The 21847-nt window shown below is 42.1% G+C and overlaps 1 protein-coding gene across 6 annotated transcripts in view; it reads right to left on the minus strand.

Annotated features, from left to right (window-relative positions):
• Positions 1–21847, minus strand: part of lifra (LIF receptor subunit alpha a) — a 183980-nt gene that overhangs the window by 42534 nt on the left and 119599 nt on the right. For all 6 annotated transcript variants that reach the window (XM_060834282.1, XM_060834299.1, XM_060834318.1 and 3 more), the window contains exons 3-5: positions 13794–14060; positions 12950–13067; positions 10813–10961 (exon numbers count right to left, since the gene is read on the minus strand). In XM_060834282.1, coding sequence (XP_060690265.1) covers positions 10813–10961; positions 12950–13067; positions 13794–14060 — 534 coding nt within the window. The remainder of the gene's footprint in view (positions 1–10812; positions 10962–12949; positions 13068–13793; positions 14061–21847) is intronic.

Consider the following 21847-nt stretch of genomic DNA (forward strand, 5'->3'; position numbering starts at 1 on the left):
TTAAAAAAAACAGAGGGTGGTACGCATGTAGAATGTGTTGCCAGGGCAAGTTATTGAGGCAGATACATTAACAATATTTAAAAGGCATTTGGACAAATAACATAGATAGGAAAGGTTTAGGAGGATATGGGTCAACTGCAGGGAAATGGGGTTAGTGTGGATGGATATTTTGGCCAGCATGGATTGTTTGGGCCAAAGGGCCTGTCTCCATGCTATAGGACTCTGACTCTAACTCTAAAATCTGAAGAAAGTCATCTATATTGAGAAGTTCAGAAAAACAGTAACAGCTTTTGTAAAAAAATTAATTCACAGAACAAGCACTTCACTACCAAGAACATTTATTTCCCATCCTTATATTTGCTGGTGAGCCACCATCTTCAACAGTTACAGTCCACATGGTGTAGGCACACACAAAGACTTGTTAGGGAGGGTGCTCAAGAATGCCAATGCATTTCCAAATCAGAATGGGGTGCGAGTTAGAGGGAACTATTTGCATTACATGCATCTCATATCATTGAATACTTCTTATTGTTGGAATTGCAAAAGAATGGACGCACCATCCATGGTTGACTAATAAGATTAAAAGATGCATCAAACTCAAAAGGAAAGACATAAATGTGCAAAAATAGGCTTCAGGTCAGAAGCCTTCAGGTTAAAAACTAACAGCCAAGAGTTCATTTAAAAAAAAAATCAATGAGGGAAAAAATAAAGTCCAAGAGAAAGTTAACCATGAACGGACAGGAAAAGTATCTTCAGATATTTAAGACAAGTTAACAAACTAAGTACTGGACATATAGAAAATGTGTTTGGGAAATTGGTCATGAAGAATAAACAAATAGTGGAAGAACGAAGCAGATATTTAGCTTCAAACCTTCACCGGAGACAAGTAGCATCCGAAAACGGATCGGAGGTCAGAAATGAAAAAAGTGGAAGGTGTTTAAGAAAATTACCATTGCCAGCAAAGCAGTACTGAGCAAACTGCTGTAACTGAGTGTTGACAAATGCCCAGATTTCGATGTATTTCATCCTAGGGTCTTAACAGTAGCACCTAGTGACATGATCAATGCATTGGCTTCAATTTTCCAAAACTCATTAGATTTGAAGATGATTCCTTTAGATTGGAAAAATTTTTCATATGACTCCTTTATTCAAAAATGGTAGGAGGCAGAAAACAGGAAACTACAGATAAGTTAGAGAAAATATTATAAACTCTCATTAAAGATGTCAGGATAGCATACATGCAGGCGGATTTAAACTTGAGGCAAACTGGGAATGCAGCAAAAATGAAGGATAACTTAGAATATCTTCTGACTTCCAATATCTCTAATGATAACAAAGTTAGCATTAAGGCATTTTACCTGAATGCTCGTAGCATTCGTAACAAAGCAGATGAACTAATGGCATAGATCGTTGTGAATGATTATGATGTGGTAGGCATCACAGAGACGTAGTTACAGGAGGGTTAGGACTGGCAGTTAAAGGATTTTCAACTTATCAAAAAGACAGGGAGGTGGGCAGAGGGGATAGGGTTGCCTTGTTAGTTAAGAACAAAATTAAATCTATGGCACTGAATGACATAGCGTTGGATGATGTGGAGTCCGTGTGGGTGGAATTGAGGAACCACAAAGGCAAAAAAACCATAATGGGAGTTATGTACAGACCTCCTAACAGTGGTCAGGACCAGGGGCGCAACATGTACCGGGAAATAGAGAAGGCATGTCAGAAAGGCAAGGTCACGGTGATCACGGGAGACTTCAATATGCAGGTGGACTGGGTATATAAACGTTGCCAGTGGATCCAAAGAAAGGGAATTCGTGGATTGTTTACAGGATGGTTTTTTGGAACAGCTTGTCATGGAGCCCACAAGGGAGCAGGCTATTCTGGACCTAGTGCTATGTAATGAACCAGACTTTATAAAGGATCTTAAAGTAAGGGAACACTGAGGAAGCAGCGATCATAATATGGTATAGTTAAGTCTGCAGTTTGAAAGAGAGAAGGCAAAATTGGATGTAATGGTGTTACAGTTAAATAAACGTAATTATGAGGGCATGAGAGAGGAACTGATGAAAATAGACTGGAAGCAGAGGCTAGCGGGGAAGACAGTGGAGCAAAAATGGCAGGAGTTTGAGGGTATAATTGAGGACACTGTACAGAGGTTCATCCCCAAGAAAAGAAAGATTATCCAGGGACGGATTAGACAGCCATGGCTGACAAAGGACGTCAAGAAATGTATTAAAGAAAAAGAGAGATACTATAAAGTGGCCAAGAGCAGTGGGAAATCAGAAGATTGGGAAGGCTACAAAAACAAACAGAGGATAACAAAGAGAAATAAGGAAGGAGAGAATCAAATATGAAGGTAGGCTAGCCAGTAATATTAGAAATGATAGTAAAAGTTTCTTTCAATACGTAAGAAACAAACGACAGGCAAAAGTAGACATAGGGCCACTTCAACTGATGCTGGAAGCCCAGTGATGGGAGATAAGGAAATAGCAGGAGAACTTAACAAGTACTTTGCGTCAGTTTTCACAGTGGAAGACATGAGTAAATATCCCAACAATTAAAGGGAGACGGGGCTGAGTTGAGTATGGTTGCCATTACAAAAGAGCAAGTGCGAGGAAAGCTAAAAGGTCTTAAAATTGATAAATCTCCTGGCCCCTATGGGCTACATCCTAGAGTTCTGAGGGAGGTGGCTGAGGAAATAGCGGAGGCGTTGGCTGAGATCTTTCAAAAGTCACTGGAGTCAGGGAAAGTCCCAGATGATTGAAAGATCACTGTTGTAACCCCCTTGTTCAAGAAAGGATCAAGACAAAAGATGGAAAATTACAGGCCAATTAGCCTAACCTCGGTTGTTGGTAAAATTCTGGAATCCATCATTATGAATGAGGTTTCTAAATTCTTGGAAAAGCAGGGACAGATTAGAACAAGTCAACATGGATTTAGTAAGGGGAGGTCGTGCCTGACAAACCTGTTGGAATTCTTTGAAGACGTGACAAGTAGGTTAGACCAGGGAAACCCAGTGGATGTGGTCTATCTATATTTCCAAAAGACCTTTGATAAGGTGCCACACGGGAGGCTGCTGAGCAAGGTGAGGGCCCATGGTGTTCGAGGTGAGCTCCTGGTATAGATTGAGGATTGGCTGTCTGACAGAAGGCAGAGAGTTGGGATAAGCGGTGTCCTGCAGGGTTCAGTGTTGGGGCCGCAGCTGTTCACATTATATATTAATGATCTGGATGAAGGGACTGGGGGCATTCTAGCGAAGTTTGCCGATGATACAAAGTTAGGTGGACAGGCAGGTAGTACTGAGGAAGTGGGGAGGCTGCAGAAGGATCTAGACAGTTTGGGAGAGTGGTCCAGGAAATGGCTGATGGAATTCAACGTGAGCAGATGTGAGGTCTTGCACTTTGGGGAAAAAAAGAATACAAGCATGGACTACTTTCTAAATGGTGAGAAAATTCGTAAAGCCAAAGCACAAAGGGATCTGGGAGGGCTCGTCGAGGATTCCCTAAAGGTAAACATGCAGGTCGAGTCCGTGATTAAGAAAGCGAATGCAATGTTGCCATTTATCTCAAGAGGGTTGGAATATAAAAGCACCGTTGTGCTACTGAGACTTGATAAAGCTTTGGTTCGGTCCCATTTGGAGTACTGTGTCCAGTTTTGGTCCCCACACCTCAGGAAGGACGTACTGGCACAGGAGCGTGTCCAGCGGAGATTCACATGGATGATCCCTGGAATGGTAGGTCTAACATACGAGGAACAGCTCAGGATCCTGGGATTGTATTCATTGGAGTTTAGAAGATTAAGGGGAGATCTAATAGAAGCTTACAAGATAATACGTGGCTTGGAAAGGGTGGACGCTAGGAAATTGTTTCCATTAGGCAAGGAGACTAGGACCCGTGGGCACAGCCTTAGAATTAGAGGGGGTCAATTCTGAACAGAAATGCGGAGACATTTCTTCAGCCAGAGCGTGGTGGGCCTGTGGAATTCATTGCCGCAGAGTGCAGTGGAGGCCGGGATGCTAAGGCAGAGATTGATAAATTCTTGATGTCACAAGAAATTAAGGGCAACGGGGAGAAAGCAGGTAAGTGGAGTTGAAATGCCCAGCAGCCATGATTGAATGGCGAAGTGGACTCGATGGGCTGAATGGCCTTACTTCCACTCCTATGTCTTATGGTCTTATAACAGGGCACTTCGATAAGTTCAAGTTATTCAGGAAAAGACAACATGGCTTTGTCAAAGGGCAATAATATCTAACTAATTTATATAAATTTTCTTTATTCACTTGTGGGTTGTGCGAGTTGCTGGTTGACCCTGTCCCTAGTTGCCGTTGAGAAGGTGGTGGTGAACTACCTTCTTGAACCGCTGTGGGTTGGCCCACAATGCCATTAGGGAGGAAAATCCAGGATTTTGATGCAGCAGCAATGATGGAATGGCAATTCATTTCTCAAGTTAAACATCACAAAACACCAGGTTATAGTCCAACATGCTTATTCAGAAGCACTAGCTTTCAGAGTGCTGTTCCTTCCTCAGGCACCTGTGGAACAGAACCATAAGCCACAGAATTTCGCAAAAGATTGCAGTGTCATGCAACTGAAATAATATATTGAACAAACCTAGATTGTTGGTAAATGCTTCATCTTTTAAAATGGGTTGCAGGTTTAGATTCATTAATATGTAAATCCCAGAACTTCTTTTAAGTCACATACTCAAGATAGCTTAAAGTTTTATAAAGAAAAGTGACATCTCAGCTCAGACAATGCATTAAAGTGCGAGATTAGAGTCTGTCTGAATCCCAACCTTGAGTCAGACTGGTTCTGTTTCCAAAACAGAATTTATAAAATGTTATATGGATTGATTGTCTCCAGATTGTACACATTTTGAGCAAAACAATGTATCTACAAATATAATTCTGCCAATGCAAATTCATCCCATAGACTTGTGTGCATGCGTATGTGAGTGCGCGCGAGCGAGCTCATGTATGTGAGCGTGCACGTGAGTGCGTGTGTTTGCATGCATACATGCTTGGTAAAGTGTGACGGAGTATAAGCCTGAGAGAGGATGTGCGTGTGGGTGTGAGCATGGGGCATGTGTGCGTGTCTGAGAGACATGTGTATGAGAGAGGGTCTGCACTGAGTGAGAGAATGTGTTATATGTATGCGTATGTGCGAGAGAGAGCAAGAGCGTGTGTGTGTGTGTGTGTGTGTGTGTGTGTGTGTGTGTGTGTGTGTGTGTGGTGCAGTATGGGTCACGTGTAGTGTGACATGAATCCAAGGTCCCGGCTGGGATACAGACAGAATCTGACCTCACATCTTGAATGCATTGCCTGAGCTAAGATGTCACTTTTCTTGAGAACGTGACTTAAAAGTAGTTCTGGGATTTACATATTAAATGAACCAAAACCTGCAACCCTTTCTAAAAGGTGAAAGACATAACAGCAATCTAGGTTTGATCAATATATAATTTCAGTTGCACAAAACTGTAATCTTTAGCTATAAATTGCGTGTCTTATAGGTCCGCTCCACAGCTACCTGATGAAGGACCAGTGCTCCAAAAGCTAGTACTTTCAAATGAACCTGTTGGACTATAACTTGGCGTGATTTTTAAATTCGTCCACCCCAGTCCAACACTGGCTTCACCAAATCAATATATTTCCATGTCAGGATGGTGAGTGGCTTGGAGGGGAATTTGAAGGTGGTGGTGCTCCCATATATCTTCTGCCCTTGTCCCTCGAGATGGAAGTGGTTGTGTGTTTGAAAGATCACACGAGGATCATTGGTGAATTTCTGCAGTGCAGCTTGTACAGATCGCTGCTACTGAGCATTGGTGATGGATGGAGTGAATGTTTGTACATGTACGTGGATGTACTGCCGATCAAGTGGGCTGCTTTGTCCTGAATGGTGTCAAGCTGGAGGGTTGTTGGGACTGCACTCATCCAGGGCAAGCGAAAAGTATTCCATCACACTTCTGCCTTGTGGATGGTGGACAGGCTTTGGGGAGTCAGAAGGTGAGTTATTTGCTCTAGTATCCCTAGCTGCTGGCCTCCTCTTGCAGCCACTACATTTGTGGGGAGTCCAGCTGAATTCTTTGAAGAGGCAACTTCTGTTAGATAAAGGGGCACCAATGCATGTCTCTGGTTCAATTTCCAGAAAGCATGTTATAAGATGCCACAACAAAGGTTATTGCAGAAAATGAAAGCTCACTATGAAGGAGATATCATATTAACATGGATAGAAAACTAACTTACTAACAGGATGCAGAATACAAATAAATAGCCCTTTTCAGATTTACATGATGTCACAAATTGTATGCCAAGGGATCTATACTGGGGCCTCAACTCTTTATAATTTATATAAATGGTTTTGATGAAGGAACTAAAGATCTGGTACATGACTCAAAGCCAGGTGAGAAAGTGAGTTTTGAAGAACACATAAAGGAACCTAGAAGGGGATTATAGATAGGTTAAGCGAGTGGGCAAGTATCTGCCAAATGAAACACAATGTGAGAACGTGGGAAACTGTCCATTTTAGCAAAAAGAATGAAAAAACATATTATTTAAATGGTCAGAGGTTGCAGAGGTCTGAGAGAGAGATCTGGATGTCTGAGTGCATGAATCTCAAAAGATTAGCATGCAGGCGCAGCAAGTCATCAGGAAAGATGATAGAATGTGATGGCTTATTGCGAGGGAAGTTGAATGCAAGAGGAGGGAGCTTATGTTCAGTTATATGGGGCGTTGTTGAGATAACGTCAGGAGTACGTGTAGAGTACCAGTCTCACACCACCATAAGGATATTGATGCATTGGACACAGTGCAGTGAAGGGTTACTGACTTACACCTGGAATGAATAGATTGCCTGATAAGGAAAGGCTAGGCCTGTGTCCTCTGGAATTAGAAAGTGTCAGAGGTGGTTTAATCAAAACAATTATGACCCTGAGGGAACTTGACCAGGTGGATGTTGAAAGGATATTTCTTCTTGCGGAAGAATCTAGAACAAGAGGTCATAGTGTGAACATTTAAAACAGATGAGGAAATACTTTTTTCTTTCAGAGGGTTGAGATTCTTTGGGAATCTCTTTCTCAAAAAGGCAGTGGATGCAGAATCTTCAAATATTTTTAAGGCAGAGTTCGAGAGATTCTTGATTACCAAGGGGATGAAAGATTACTGGAGATATGCAGGAGTGCAGAATTTAGTTTGTTAGATCAGGCACGATCTTATTGAACAGTAGAGCAGGTTTGGAGAGCAATGGCATATTCTTGTTTCTTGTTCGTTATGTCCTTCAGGAATCAGAAGTTCAGATTTGAAAGATGCTATCAAAGGAGCCTTGGCAAATTGCTCCAGTGCATCTTATAGATGGCATATACTGTAACAAGTGTGCACTCAGCAATGGAGGGAGTCAATGTGGAAAATGGTGGATAAGGCGCTGAGCATGTGGGCTGTTTTGTCCTGAACGGTGCCAAGCTTCTTCAGTTGGAGCTGTACTTATTCAAGCAAATGCAGAACTATTTCATTTCAATTCTGACTTCTACCTTGTAGAGATTGGACATGGTCTGAACAGTCAAGACATGGGTTACTCACCACACAATTCCCAGGCTTATTCTTGCAGCTACTATGATGATCTGGCTAGTTCAGTTAAATTTCTGGTCAATGATTAATACCTAGCATGATGATTGTAGGAGCAAGCCTTCCTGTTTCTGGAACATGGGTGAATACAGCTATGTCAGGCTTCTGCATGATGAACCTGTGGTACAATCCTCTCAATTGTGTCACGAGTCCACAGAAGTTAGGAAGAAGGACTTTTCAAGATTGAATATTCAGCCACCCAGTCAATGTTTTTGTCATAGTTTGACACGACTGAGTGGATTGCTAGGCTTAGGAGGCAATTACATTGCTGGAGTCACACGTCAGCCAGAATGACGAGACAAAACAATTGCAGATGCTGGAATACAAAGTGGACAAAGCAGGAGGCTGGAAGAGCACAGCAAGCCAGGCATCATCAGGAGATGGAGAAGTCTGATGTTTCGGGTATAACCCTTCTTCAGGAATGGAGATGGGACAGGAGGATGTTGCAGATAAGTTGGGGTGGTGGGAGGTGCTAGGAAGAGATATGGATAGGACAGGGCCAGAATGGTGTTAGGTGAATAAAAGGTGGTAGTTACCAACTGATAGGTCGATAGGAGGAATAAATCCATTTGGTAGCTGAAAGGAGACATCAGTTGGAGGGATGGGAAGGAGGAGGCAGGGCTGGAAAGGGTGTCCGGAAACAGGTGGGAAGGTTACGGACCCATTTCGCCAAGTATCCCAGCTGGGCCTAAAAGGGCCGGCCTGACCTTCCAGTCACCACCCATTCCCTCACCAACATGTCCATTCTCGGCCTCCTCCATTGCCACAGTGAATCTGACTGCAAATTCATAGAATCAAAGAACTCCTACAGTGTGGCCCTTCACTCCAACAAGTCCACACTGACCCTCTGAAGACCCATCCCCCTATCCTATTACTCTACATTTATTCCTGAGTAATACACCTAACCTATACATCCCTGAATACTATGGGCGTTTAGCATGGCCAATTCACCTAACTTGCACATCTTTGAATATTGGGAGAAAACTGGAGCATCCGGAGGAAACCCATGTGGACCCCAGGAGAATGTGCAACTCCACACAGACAATCACCTTCCTTCCATCTATCAAATCAACCCCTCCTTCCAGCTACCAACCAGATTAATTCTTCTTAATTGACCCACTAGTTCATACCTACCACCTGTAATCATCTATCACTACCTCACCATTCCTCCCCTCTGCCCATCCATAAACCTTGTTCCTTTCTTTATCTGCAACATCCCCTAACCCCCACCTCCATTCCTGAAGGGTTATACCCAAAACGTCAGACTTCAAGTCCTAATGCTGCCTGGTTTGCTGTGCTCTTCCAGAATGGGCAAGGACAGCAGACCTTTTTGAAGGAAAATGTACCAGAAGTGCTTTTACAACAATGTGGCAAAGATAGCAAACTTCTTTTTTGAAGGATAACATATGAAAAGTGCTTGTACAACAATGTCATAGTCTTGTGATCATGAGCATTTTTAAAATTCCAGATTTAGTGTTTTTAGGGGAGTACACATTGGTGGGACAGTGTGGAGTACAGTTTCCTCATTCCCTAAATCACAGCTGAATTTAAGTGAATTGCCAAGATGGGAATTGACGCAATACTGATAGAGCACTGATTACAACCTATAGTAACACCACCACCATGTTAATACTCTCATCACTCGAGAAAAAAAACAAATGAAAACTTTTGCAGCAAGGAAGACCTGACTTTTGGGTTGTCTGTAGCATTCTTCACACTGCTGCAACTCAGGTTCAAGTGTAGTTTCCCCTCTGAGAAAGAGCTGTTAGACATACTCTGGTAACGATACTCAAAAGGACAACCAACATTTGATGGGTTTAGCAAGTTTTGATCTGCACTGCCTAAACTGTGGCATTGGTCATGGAAATGGGATGGTTTAATGTCTGCATTTAAGTAGCATAGAAAGGAATTTGAGACAAACTCATTAAAAGAACACATACAGAACAATGCCCTTGTCATTCTTACTCTTGAGAATTTGACTAAATGTGAAGTATGCCATGTTTAGAGAGGCTAAACCAGACAGGTTATACAGAGGAACCTAGATTATCCGAATATCAATTATCCAAATTTCAGATTATCCGAAGATGATGTCAAGGTCCCGATAGAAACATTAAATCAAAAGGGGTGTTTCAACACGGTTCGCATCTATTGTTTATAATGATTGAAATGAACTTGCCTTTCTGAAGCGCTGCCAAGAACAGTCCTGGACATCAGCGGGAGTCCAGTCACCGTCTCCAAATGACTGACTGCCCGCGCACTCTCTCTCCCCCCACACTTTCCCTAGAGTTCTATACAGGAGTACTGCCTAAACCTCTCTTCCCCAGATAATCTCTCCAATATTGTCCTGTACAGGGCAAAGTTGAAGCTGTCAAAGAGTTGCAGTAAAATGGTGTGTCTGTCTGTGTCTGCGTGCACGCTATTTTGAGACTCAATCCCCCCAAAGGCAGCAGTACTCAATGCTTTTGTCCAGTCCGGCTGCCTTGGAGAGGTAGCCAGGTTTAAAGGTGGGGGAGAAAGAGTTTGAAGCAGAAAGGGAGCAGTGTTGGACGGGGTTGGGGGGCAATCAACGGGGCAACGTTGGATGGAGTTGGGGGCAGGCGGGACAGGGTTGGGGTTTTCGGGCGGGGGCAGGGTTTGATGGAGTTGGGGGCAGTGTTGGACGGTGGTGGGGTTGGAGGAGCGGTGTTGGATAGGGTTGGGGGGGGTCTAGCGGGGACGCAGACAGTGGGCAAGGACAGAACAGGCCTCATGGAGGCGGGGATGGGGGCACTTCTGGGGGGGAAAAAGGTCTCTCGCGCAGTTTGCTGCTGCCTAGTCTCCTGAATGGGGAGCGGCCATAGCAAGTGCTCACTGTGTCAATCCCTTGGAAATCAATGGGGCAGGGGATTCTTCAGAAATGCTGCAGGTCCCTTACACACAAGTGTGTCTCTCCCTCAGAAACAAACTCTGAGATAGAGAGGGGTAGCAGGCAGACAGAGCAAGGAAAGAGGAAACTTCAGAAAACCCCGCGCCCCAGGGGAGAGGCACTGTATCAATTAACCAAATAATCAAATATCCGAACGAAATATGCCCACCCGTCTCGTTCGGATATGGAGGTTCCTCTGTACATTATCACCACATTCACCTGTAAACCTGGAGGTGAAAAATCTGTTTTGTATCTTCTAAATAAACCAAAAATAAACGGCTCTGATATTTACCAATGTCATTTTCTAACTTCCGAAATTTTTCTGACGTCTGTTTGCCTAATTCATTTGTAGCAGTTATCTGCAATTGTAAATCTTGAAATGCAACAAAGTCACGCTCGATAAAGGTTTTAGCTCCCACTTCAGTGCAGGTATCTCCTAACCTACAAAGCAAACAAAAAGAAACTGTTCAATTGTTGTTTCTTAAAAACAAGTTTACTGAGGAATTGTCTTGTTTTCCCATATCCGAACAGTAAGACAATTTGGAAGCACAACAGGGGCCAATATCTCGATTACATTTCATGGTCCAATTATCCAACATAATCTACAACTTATGGCTTGGATTAGCCTCATTTTATCATTCCCATCAAGCTAGGAGATCAATCCAGTTTTAATGAAGAATGCAAGAGAGTATGCCAGGGGCAGCACAGAATGTACATAAAATTGAGGCATCAACCTGGTGAACCAGAAAACCACGAGTAAAAAGTGAGGTCTGCAGATGCTGGAGATCAGAGCTGAAAATGTGTTGCTGGTTAAAGCACAGCAGGTCAGGCAGCATCCAAGGAGCAGGAAATTCGACGTTTTGGGCCAGAGTCCTTCATCAGGATGAATCCTGATGAAGGGCTCTGGCCCGAAACGTCGAATTTCCTGCTCGAACCAGAAAACCACGACTACTTATACCTCAAGCAACATGACCAAGTAATAACTACGGGCGAATAGCACACCAACACATCACAGAAACACAAGGAATTGAAGGTGGAGTAGGACATTCATCCCAGCAAGTCTGCCCTGTCAATCTATATGTCATGGCTGATCTGTTCAAGGTCTCAACTCTGTTTTTGTCATTTACATAATTCAAACATAGAACATTACAGCACAGAACAGGTCCTTCGACCCTCGATGTTGCGCCAACCTGTGAAACCAATCTGAAGCCCATTTATCTTACTCTATTCCATTATCATCCATATGTTTATCCAATGATCATTTAAACGTCCTTCAATTTGGCAAATGTACTACTGTTGTTAACAAGGTGTTCAATACCCTTACTACACTGAAACTACCTCTGACATCTATTCTATATCAATCACCTCTCAATTTAAAGTTATGTCTCCCTCGTGCTATCCATCACAATCGAAGGAAAAAGGTCCCCACTGTCCACCCTTTCTAATCTTCTCATGTCATCTCTCAACCTTCTTCTCTCCAATGAAAACAGCCTCTAGTCCCTCAGCCTTTTCTCATGAGACCTTCCTTCCATATCAGGCAACATCCCGGTAAATCTCTTCTGCACCCTTTCCAATACTTCCACATCCTTCCTATAATGCAGCGACGAGAACTGTAACCAATACTCCAAGTGAGGCCAGACCAGAGTTTTGCACAGCTGCAACATGACCTCATGGCTCCGAAATTCAATCCCTCTACCAATAAAACTTAACAAACTGTACACCTTCTTAACAACACTATCAATCTGGGTGACAACTTTCATGAATCTATTCATATGGACACAGAGGTCTCTCTGCTCATCCACATGATTGTATCTTCTATCCCTTCCTATTCTATGCTGAACTGCACTATCCAAATCCTGAATGCGGTCACCTCATCTTGCTTTGCAATTTACATTTTGCTTCTCTAATTCTAATTAGTTTAAAGCCCTCTCTATAGTCCAAGTTATTTGATTTGTTTTTTTTTTAATTCATCAGGTTGCCGGTCCCAGCACAGTTTAAGTGGAGCAATTCTACCAGGACAATTCCTTTCTACCGCAGTACTGGTGCCAATGTCCAGGATCTGAAATGCATTCCACCCACACAAATCTTTGAGCCGTATATTTAGCTCCGTGACTTTATTTACTCTACAGTTTGCCTGTGGCTCAGCTGGTAGTGCAGAGATTATTACCTTCATTTTTAATTTAGCTCCTTTTGGAAGTTTTCCAGCAAAATATCCTTTCTCGTCTTACCAATGTAATTAGCACCAAGTGAATAATGACAACTGGATCCCTCCCCTCCTTCTCCAACTCAATCAGATGTCCTTAACCCCAGCACTGGACAGTCTGCAGAGAACACTATCCATCTCTCGAATTAGAGTGTTGCGTGGTATTTTTAAAATGGTATGATATCATAGCAATTATCAGAGTCCACACAAGATGATGAGAACTCACCAAGAGCAGACAGTGTAGTTTGTTTCTATATTTGTATCTCTTCCTGTGCGCCAAGAACACTTGAGTTTACCAAAGTTCTGGGTTACACATTCCAAATCCCGAGGAGCCTCCGGGGGATCTAAAGAAACAAAAATATTTGAACTCCAGTTTCTTAAACACTTTGGATGGATAAACCATCCTGCTGATTGACTGGCAACAAAATAGCTTGTGCACTTTTCACATCCCAGTCTCAACTTTATTAATTCTATTGTACACAGCCTGTAACAAAGTTGGTCAAGAAATAGGAGTTATTCTCAGAATTGGTAAGGGTCTACTCCTACTCCAATTTCTGATGTGCTGGTAGAATCTGCAACACAGAAACATCATTTCAAATACCAGTCTTTTCCTTGAATGCAAGACTATTTCAGATCTTCATCTCACCAGATCATTATATCCTCCTTTTTTCTTCTCTTGTCTATTTAAACAACGTCCTCTTACATGTATCTATATAATTTGCCTCAACTACCCGTTGAGTTTGCAGGTTCACATTCTAACCATTCCAGATAAAAGGGGTTTCACTTAAATTCCTTTCTCAATTTATAACTGGCTCTCATATTCATGGCACAATGTTTTGAACTCCAATAAAAATGGAAACATTTTATCCAGATCTAGCCTACTGAACCGTTTCAGAACTTTGAAGGCATCCATCAGTTCACCTCAGTGAAGACCATAGCCAAAAAAAGCTTCAACCTCTAAGTATTACCATTTGCACCTCCACCCATTGACACCCAAATTCATTTGACTGTGGGAAAAACAAAAAAATCCACTTATTGCAATTTGTATGCCTTTATAATACGATACTTACATCCAGTCTTGACTGAAGTGGTGTAAGACTCTGTTTTAAATGTACACGTCAGATTTTCTCCTTGCTGGCTGGTTAGGCCAAGGTTATTCAGTGACACCATGCTAATGTTGGAGGTGATCTTGGTGTAGTAGCTGCTGGGAAGGAGATTGCCAGCATATTTCCATTCAACCTGATCAGCAGCACCAAATTCACAAAAGTAGCAGGTTATATTGTAGCTGGAATTGACACTGGCAACCAAGTTTTTTGTAGAAATGGAACCACATTGACCTACAGGAATAAGAAAGATAGTATTTAATTTCTTAGAGCAGATAATCTAGATATTGTCACATCATCATTTGTGGGATAATAGTGAATGCAAATTAGCTGCTGTGATTCATACATTCCAAAAGTGACAGTCCCTCAAAGTATTTCATGGGCTCTATACAGCATAAGAAATAGGTTGGCATTCATCTAGATCGCGGGTCCTTTCCCCACACTATCCTTGCCTGTAATTGGCCCTCATTTGGCTATGCTAATCCTTTCCTTTTCACATGCTCCAGAAGCTGTTACAGTTAAATTTATGTTTGCCACAAGCTTACTTTCATATTCTACAGTTTCAAATCAGCTTCTTCACTCTCCTTTCCTGAATTCTAAAATGCTGCCACCTGTCAGATTAATGACACTCTTTTAACCATTTTAAAAGCTTCTTCCTTTGATCTAATTCAACATTTAACTTCTCTTGTGAACCACAGTTAAATCACACTATCAGTAGTGTTATTCCATTTCAAGGGGTTGCCAATTAGTTACAAACCATGAATAAACACTATTTGCCTTTCTCTGTTGATTGTTATTCCTTTAAAGGCAAAAGAAAGGACTGCAGATGCTAGAAACTAGAGTTTAGATCAGAGTGGTGCTGGAAAAGCACAGCAGATCAGGCAGCATCTGAAGAGCAGGACAATCGACATTTCAAGCAAGAGACCTTCATCAGGAATAGCCTGATTCCTGATGAAGGGCTTTAGCCAAAACACCGATTTTCCTGCTCTTTAGATGCTGCCTGGTCTGCTGTGCTTTTCCAGCACCACTCTGATCTAAACAACTGTTATTCCTTTAAAGACAGTTTCCCAAATTATCACAGCCAACTCGTCCCTCTCACATTCTCATTTCCTTTGTTAATATTTAAATTCTTTTGGGTTTTCCTGGGAATGGCCAACAGAAATCCAAATGATTCATTCATCCATTCTAAGGAAAGCCTCAGCAGTCTGTCTTTATCTCAACTTCCAGCTGAAAATTGGGGTCAAGGATGTCAGATGCACTTGAGATATAAATAAGGACCACTCAGCTGCACCTCTCAACACAAAAAGTCAAAATAAAATCAGAGAGTGAGTAAATTGGCTTACAGTTGGGTGATTTAAGAAAGAATGAAGTCTGTGCCATCCCTCCAAACCTGAGCACCAAGCCAAATCAAAGTCTATTAAGATAAATGTTTTTCTTTGAACAGTGTCAGATTCCAAAAAAAAAAGCTAGTGAAGGTTGAATTCAGATTCTTTTAACTTATTTACAGGAAATGGTAAACTTATTACCGAAGCCTAATGGCCCTTTAGAAAATGATAGTGAGCCAGTTTCACAAATGTAACTACTGAGTGATCTAGAGTTACGTATTGACCACACCAAGTGGGAATGGCAGATCTCCTTCCCTAAAGGACAGTTAAGAGCCAGATAGGTTTTTCTAATAATTGACAGTGGTTACACAAAAACCATTCCTTTCTAAATTCCTAAAAACAAAGGGTTTTTTTTGACTGTCTTTAAATTTCACAAATGCGGGATTAAAATCCATGACCTACAACATTAGACTGAGGCACTGGATTACCAGCCCAATGACATGATCACTATGCCACCAACAAATCATAGTTGACCTAAATTTTCATTTGGGTAACAATAATGATATCAATGTTAACATCTAAAAATGACAATGAATAACAAAACACCATTTTCGTGACGCAAAAAATACATTGAGCAAATTAGGGAGTGTTAACAGAAACATTAGAGTCAATTCCTTGTCTTGCAGGGGATGAAGGAGCAGCTATAAAGCAAGGCTGAATAGGCTGGACTATTTTCATTGAAGCACAGGATGGTGAGGGATGATCAAATTAAGAGGTTTATAAAATCATACGGGGCATAGATAAGGTGAAAGGCAGGTATCTTTTCCCTCGGGTGGGGTATTTCAAGACAAAGGGGCATATTTTTAAGGTGAGAGTAGAAAGATTTTTAAAAAAGACATGAGGGACAATTTTCTTTTTTCAAACACAGAGTGGTCTGTGTGGCTGATGAACTTCCAAGGGAAATGGTGAATCCAGGTACAGCTGTAATGTTAAAAGATCTTTGGACAAGTCCAAAATAGGAAATGTTTGAAGGGATGTGGGCATGGACAGGCAGGTGAGACTTAGTTTAGTTTGAGATTATGATCGGCATGGTTTGATTAGACTGAATAGTCTGTTTCCTTGCTATATGACTTTATCAAAGAAATTGACTCACTTTTAAATGTGGAAAAGCAATCATTCCTTTTGCAGAAAGGTTTTGTTTTGTTCTTTGTATCTAGCTTCCATCTCTTAAACAGTTTCCTTTCTCTATTTTGATGTAAAAGCGCAGTTACTGTTCCTTAACTGGCGTCATTAGTGTTATTCATCAGCATTATCACACAAACAGTAAGGGAATGGGAGCATAATCATAACGTGGCACAGCGAGCAATCCAGAAGTCTGCTCCAAAACTAGGATTTCAAAACCCACAATTGCGTCTAGTATAATTTAAATTCACTGACCTAAATCTAGTAAAAATGATTACCCATTCTAGTTAGGCAACAACTCCTTAAGTCATCACAATCACCAAATCATATCTAACTGCCAATGTCCCAAACATTTTTTTTAATATCTTGAGACACTGGTATTGCAGGCAAGAGAAGCATTTATGACCCTGCAATTCAAATGCAGGCAAGGGCATTTTCTGCTTAATATAAGACTGTAAGATATAGAAGCAGAATTAAGCTACTTGGCCCATCAAATCTGCTCCACATTCGATCATGGCTGACTTTCTTGAACCCATTCTCCTGCCTGTTCGCCATAACCTTTAATTCTCTTACTAATCAAAAACCTCCTCAGTCTTAAATACACTCAATGACTTGACCTCATGGCCTTCTACAGCAATGAGTTCCACAGATTCACAATCCTCTGGCTGAAGAAATTCAGCATCTCAGTTATAAATGAATGTCACCACACTCAGCCTGTGCCCTCAGGTCCCACTCTACCCTATTTAGAGAAACTTCTGCTCTAATTAGGTCAATATCCCATATCCCCATCCCTCACCTCATGATTTAATGCTCCTCTATGTTGAAAGTCAGAAACAATTAAATGTAACAAGTCACTCAGGTGGAAACTTCAACACCAAAAATCTTAAAATCCCTACAGTGGGGAAACAGGCCCTTTGGCACAACAAGTCCACAATGACCCTCCAAAGAGGAACCCCCTCCCCCATCCAAACCCATTACCCACGACTCTATATTCACCCGTGACTAATACACCTAATCTATACATCCCTGAACACTATGGACAATTTAGCATGGCCAATTCACCAATGCACATCTTTGGATTGCAGAAGGAAACTGAAGTTCCTGGAGGAACCCCATACAGATATGGGGAAAATGTGCAAACAGACAGTTGCCAGAGACTGAAATCAAACCTGGGTCCCTGGCACTGAGAGACAGCAGTGCTAACCACTGAGTCACTGCGCTGCCCCTATCAGCAACAGAACTTAGGTAGCACAAATACAGACTGCTGAGTCACAGCAGATAAGAGAAAAAAAATCTACTTCATTTCAATGTCAATGTACCAGCATGTATCCTGTGAAGCAGTAGTAGTCTTCATACCTTTGATCCAGGAGGTCTGTTCTTGAGGTGTGTAATAACATCTCTGAACAGGTTTATTAGAAAATAAAAACAAAAACAAAAATTGCTGGAAAAGCTCAGCAGTTCTGACAGCATCCGTGGAGAAAAGTCAGAGTGTGTGTTTTGGGCCCAGTGTTCCTTCCTTAGACTAATATCATCCTATCAGTCTACTCTCAATCATCAAGGAAGTGATGGAAGCTGTTGACAACTCTTATAAATCAGCACCTGTTCAGCAATACCCAACTCAGCAATGCCCATTTTGGGTTCCAGCAGGGTCACTCAGCTCCTGATATCTCTGATCTATGTTTGAATCAAGAGCTAAATTCTTGAAATGATGTAAGAGTCATAGCCCTTTACCTCAAGGTTGCATTTGACTCTGTGTGGAATCAAGGAGCCCTGGCAAAACGGAAATCAATGGACATCAGGAGAAATGTTTCCACTGGTTGAAGTCACACTTGGCACACAGGAAGATGGCTGCAGTTGTTGGAGTTCAGTCATCTCAGCTCCAGCCACCCACCAAACATTAATTTTTTTTTAAAAAGTCTATTCATCATCTTAGAATTATTATCCCTCACCAGCTGAGGTCACCATGAATGACTCTCCTTCTCAACCTCTCCCCTTGCCCGAGACATGGTGACCCTCATGCTAAACTCACCGCAAGTCGTCTCTCTCCAAGAGAGTAGCCCTTTGGTACAGTAGAACTATTGGTGACTTAATCCTATAAATATTTGAGATCATGCACCTTTATTCACACCCATTTTACATCTTATCTCCACACCACCACCAAACATAACACCTGTCTTTTGCTCTTAGCACTTCAATCCCTCTACTCACTCTTCCTCCATCATAAAAACGTTTCAAATTCCTTTCAGTTCTGAAGAGTCATACTGAACTCAAAATGTTAGCTGTTTCTTTCCACAGATGCTGCTGAATTTCTCCAGCAAATGGTTTTTATTTGATTTTATCGCAAGATTGCATTTCCTGAGCAAGCTGTGTCTGCAAGACTTGAGAAACAACTGAATGCAATTAATCAGTTGACCACATTTACCATTGGTCAGTGACTCTTTTTAGAATTCAACCATGACAGATAAATCTGTTTTACTCTATAATTTCAAGAGAGTGCCATGATGTGAGGAGGCCAATGTTGGACTGGGACAGTCAAACAGGAGGCTGGAAGAACACAGCAAGCCAGGCAGCATCAGGAAGGGAGAAGTCAATGTTTCAGGTATAACCGTTCTTCAGAACTAGATAAGGGGGTGAGAAGCTACAGCCTGGGGGATGAGCGGGGCATGCAATGATAAGGTAATGATATATGAACACTTGTAGTGAGTATGACCTGGTTGGTTGATGGGAGGGATGAACTGAGTTGGCAGCAGGAAGGGAGGAGGCGGAGCAGAAAAGGGAGTTGGGGGATGAATGGGAAGACTATTTGAAATTAGAGAACTCATTGTGAAGTCCTCCAGGCTGTAGGCTGCCGAGGCAGAAGGTTTTTTTTCCCTCAACAACGGAGGACTGCAAATATTGTTCCCTTTTCAAGAAGGGGAGTCAAGACAACCCTGGTAATTATAGGCCAGTGAGCCTTATTTTGGTTGTGGGTAAGGTGTTGAACAAAGTTATAAGAGATAGGATTTATAATCACCTGGAAATGAATAATTTGCTGAGGGATAGTCAACGCAGTTTTGTGAAGGGTAAGTCATGCCTCACAAACCTTATTGAGTTCTGCGAGAAGATGACAAAAAGAGGTGGATGACAGTAAAGTGGTTGAAATGGTTTATATGGACTTCAGTAAGGCATTTAATAGCGTTGCACACAGTAGGCTATTGCACAAAACAGTGTTTTGGGATCGAAGGAAACTGTGTTTTGAATCAGAAATTGGCTAGCTGAAAGAAGGCAGAGGGTGGTGGTTGGTGGGAAATGTTCATCTTGGAGCTCGGTTACCAGTGGTGTTCCGCAAGCACCTGTTTTGGGGCCATTGCTGTTTGTCATTTTTATAAAGATCTTGATGTGGGCGTAGAAGGATAGGTTAGTAAATCTGCAGATGACATTAAGATAGACAGAGTTGTGGATAGTGCTGAAGGTTTTTCAGGGTTACAGAGGGACATAAATAAGATGCAGAGCTGGGATGAGAAGTGGCAAATGGAGTTTAATGCGGCAAAGTGTGAGGTTAGTTCACTTCGGAAGAAATAACAGGAATGCAGAGTACCGGACTAATGGTAAAATTCCCTGACCTTCTCCATCCAGATTGATAGGATTGTTAAGAAGGCATGTGATGTGCTGGTGTTTATTAGTAGGGAGATTGAGTTTCGGAGCCAAGAGGTCAGGCCTCAGCTGTACAATACAATGGTAAGGCCGCACCTGGAGTATTGCATGCAGTTCGGGTGACTACGTTATAGGAAGAATGTGGAAGGGTTCAGAGATGAATTACTAGAATGTTGCCTGGTATGGAAGGAAGATCTTAGGAGCAAAGGCTGAGGGAACTGAGGCTGTTTTCATTGAACAGAAGGAGACTGAGCGGTGACTTAATTGAGACATAAGATAAAATCAGAGGGTTAAATAGGGTGGACAATGAGAGGTTTTTTTCCCTCAAATGGTGAGGCTAACACAAGGGGACATAGCTTTAAAATGAGGGTGATAGATTTAGGACAGATATTAGGGGTAGTTTCTACACTCAATAGGGGGGGCATGGAATGGCCTGCCTGCAACAGCAGTAGACTCACCAACACTAACAGCATTTAAAAGAGCATTGGACATACATATGGCTAATAATGAAATGATGTAGTTAGATGGGCATCAGGTTATTTTCACAGGTCGGTGCAATATCGAGGGCTGAAGGGCTTGTACTGCGCTGGAGTATTCCATGTTCTATATTCCTCTAATTTGCAGTCAGATTGACTATGGAAATGGAAGACTGAGGTGGTCAAAGTTAGAAGTCACAACACCACGTTATAGTCCAGCAGGTTTGTTTAAACTCTCATACCTTGAGTGCTGCACCTTTATCAGGTGAACTCCTGACAGTTTAAATAGACCTGGAGATAGTAAGAACTGCAAGTGCTGGAAGTCAAGTTGATAAAAGGTGGGGCTGGAAAGGCACAGCACGTCAGGCTGTATCAGAGCAGCAGAAAAGTTAATGTTTCGAATTGGGACCCTTCATCAGTCCTGAAGAAGTGTTCTGAACTGAAATATCAACTTTACTGTTGTAGTTCAGTTCGCCGAGCTGGGAGTTTTTCTTGCAAACGTTTCGTCCCCTTTCTAGGTGACATCTTCAGTGCTTGGGAGCCTCCTGTGAAGCGCTTCTGTGCTGATTCCTCCGGCATTTATACTGGTTTGAATCTGCCGCTTCCAGTTGTCAGTAACTGTCCGCTGCAGTGGCCGGTATATAGGGTCTAGGTCGATGTGTCTGTTGATCGAATTCGTGGAGGAGTGCCATGCTTCTAGGAATCCCCTGGCTGTTCATGGCATGGCACTCATCCACAAATTCGATCATCAGACACATCGACCTAGACCCTATATACCGGCCACTGCAGCGGACAGCTACTGACAACCGGAAGCAGCAGATTCAAACCAGTATAAATGCCGGAGGAATCAGCACAGAAGCGCTTCACAGGAGGCTCCCAAGCACTGAAGATGTCACCTAGAAAGGGGACGAAACGTTTGCAAGAAAAACTCCCAGCTCGGCGAACAGAACTACAACAACGAGCACCCGACCTACAATTCTTCTCACAAACTATCAACTTTACTGCTTCTCCTGTGCTACCTGACATGCTGTGTCTTTTCAGCTACACACTTTAATCGACTTTAAATAAATCTGTCAGACTACAAACCTGGAGTCATGACATCTGACTTCAAAAGAAAGCAAGACAGCAACTAACAGAATATTTACAAGGATAAACATCAACACTACACTATTTCTGAAGAGATATTAACTACTATTATATCCTTATTGAGTAACTTTGTTTTGACAATGAACTCGATTAGGTTAATTCAAAAACCTGGTTGATAAGTCGATTTTTGTTTAAAACCTGGTAACAAGCAGCTAATTGGTTAGCCATTCTGATAACAAAAAGTATGGTTATTTTATGCTGTGACTAGAGGAGTAGTGGGTCTACAGTGATGGTGTACTCCTCTTGCCTCAGATATAAA

Source organism: Hemiscyllium ocellatum, chromosome 2 (genome assembly GCF_020745735.1).
Source record: "Hemiscyllium ocellatum isolate sHemOce1 chromosome 2, sHemOce1.pat.X.cur, whole genome shotgun sequence".
In the NCBI taxonomy this organism is placed as follows: Eukaryota; Metazoa; Chordata; class Chondrichthyes; order Orectolobiformes; family Hemiscylliidae; genus Hemiscyllium; species Hemiscyllium ocellatum.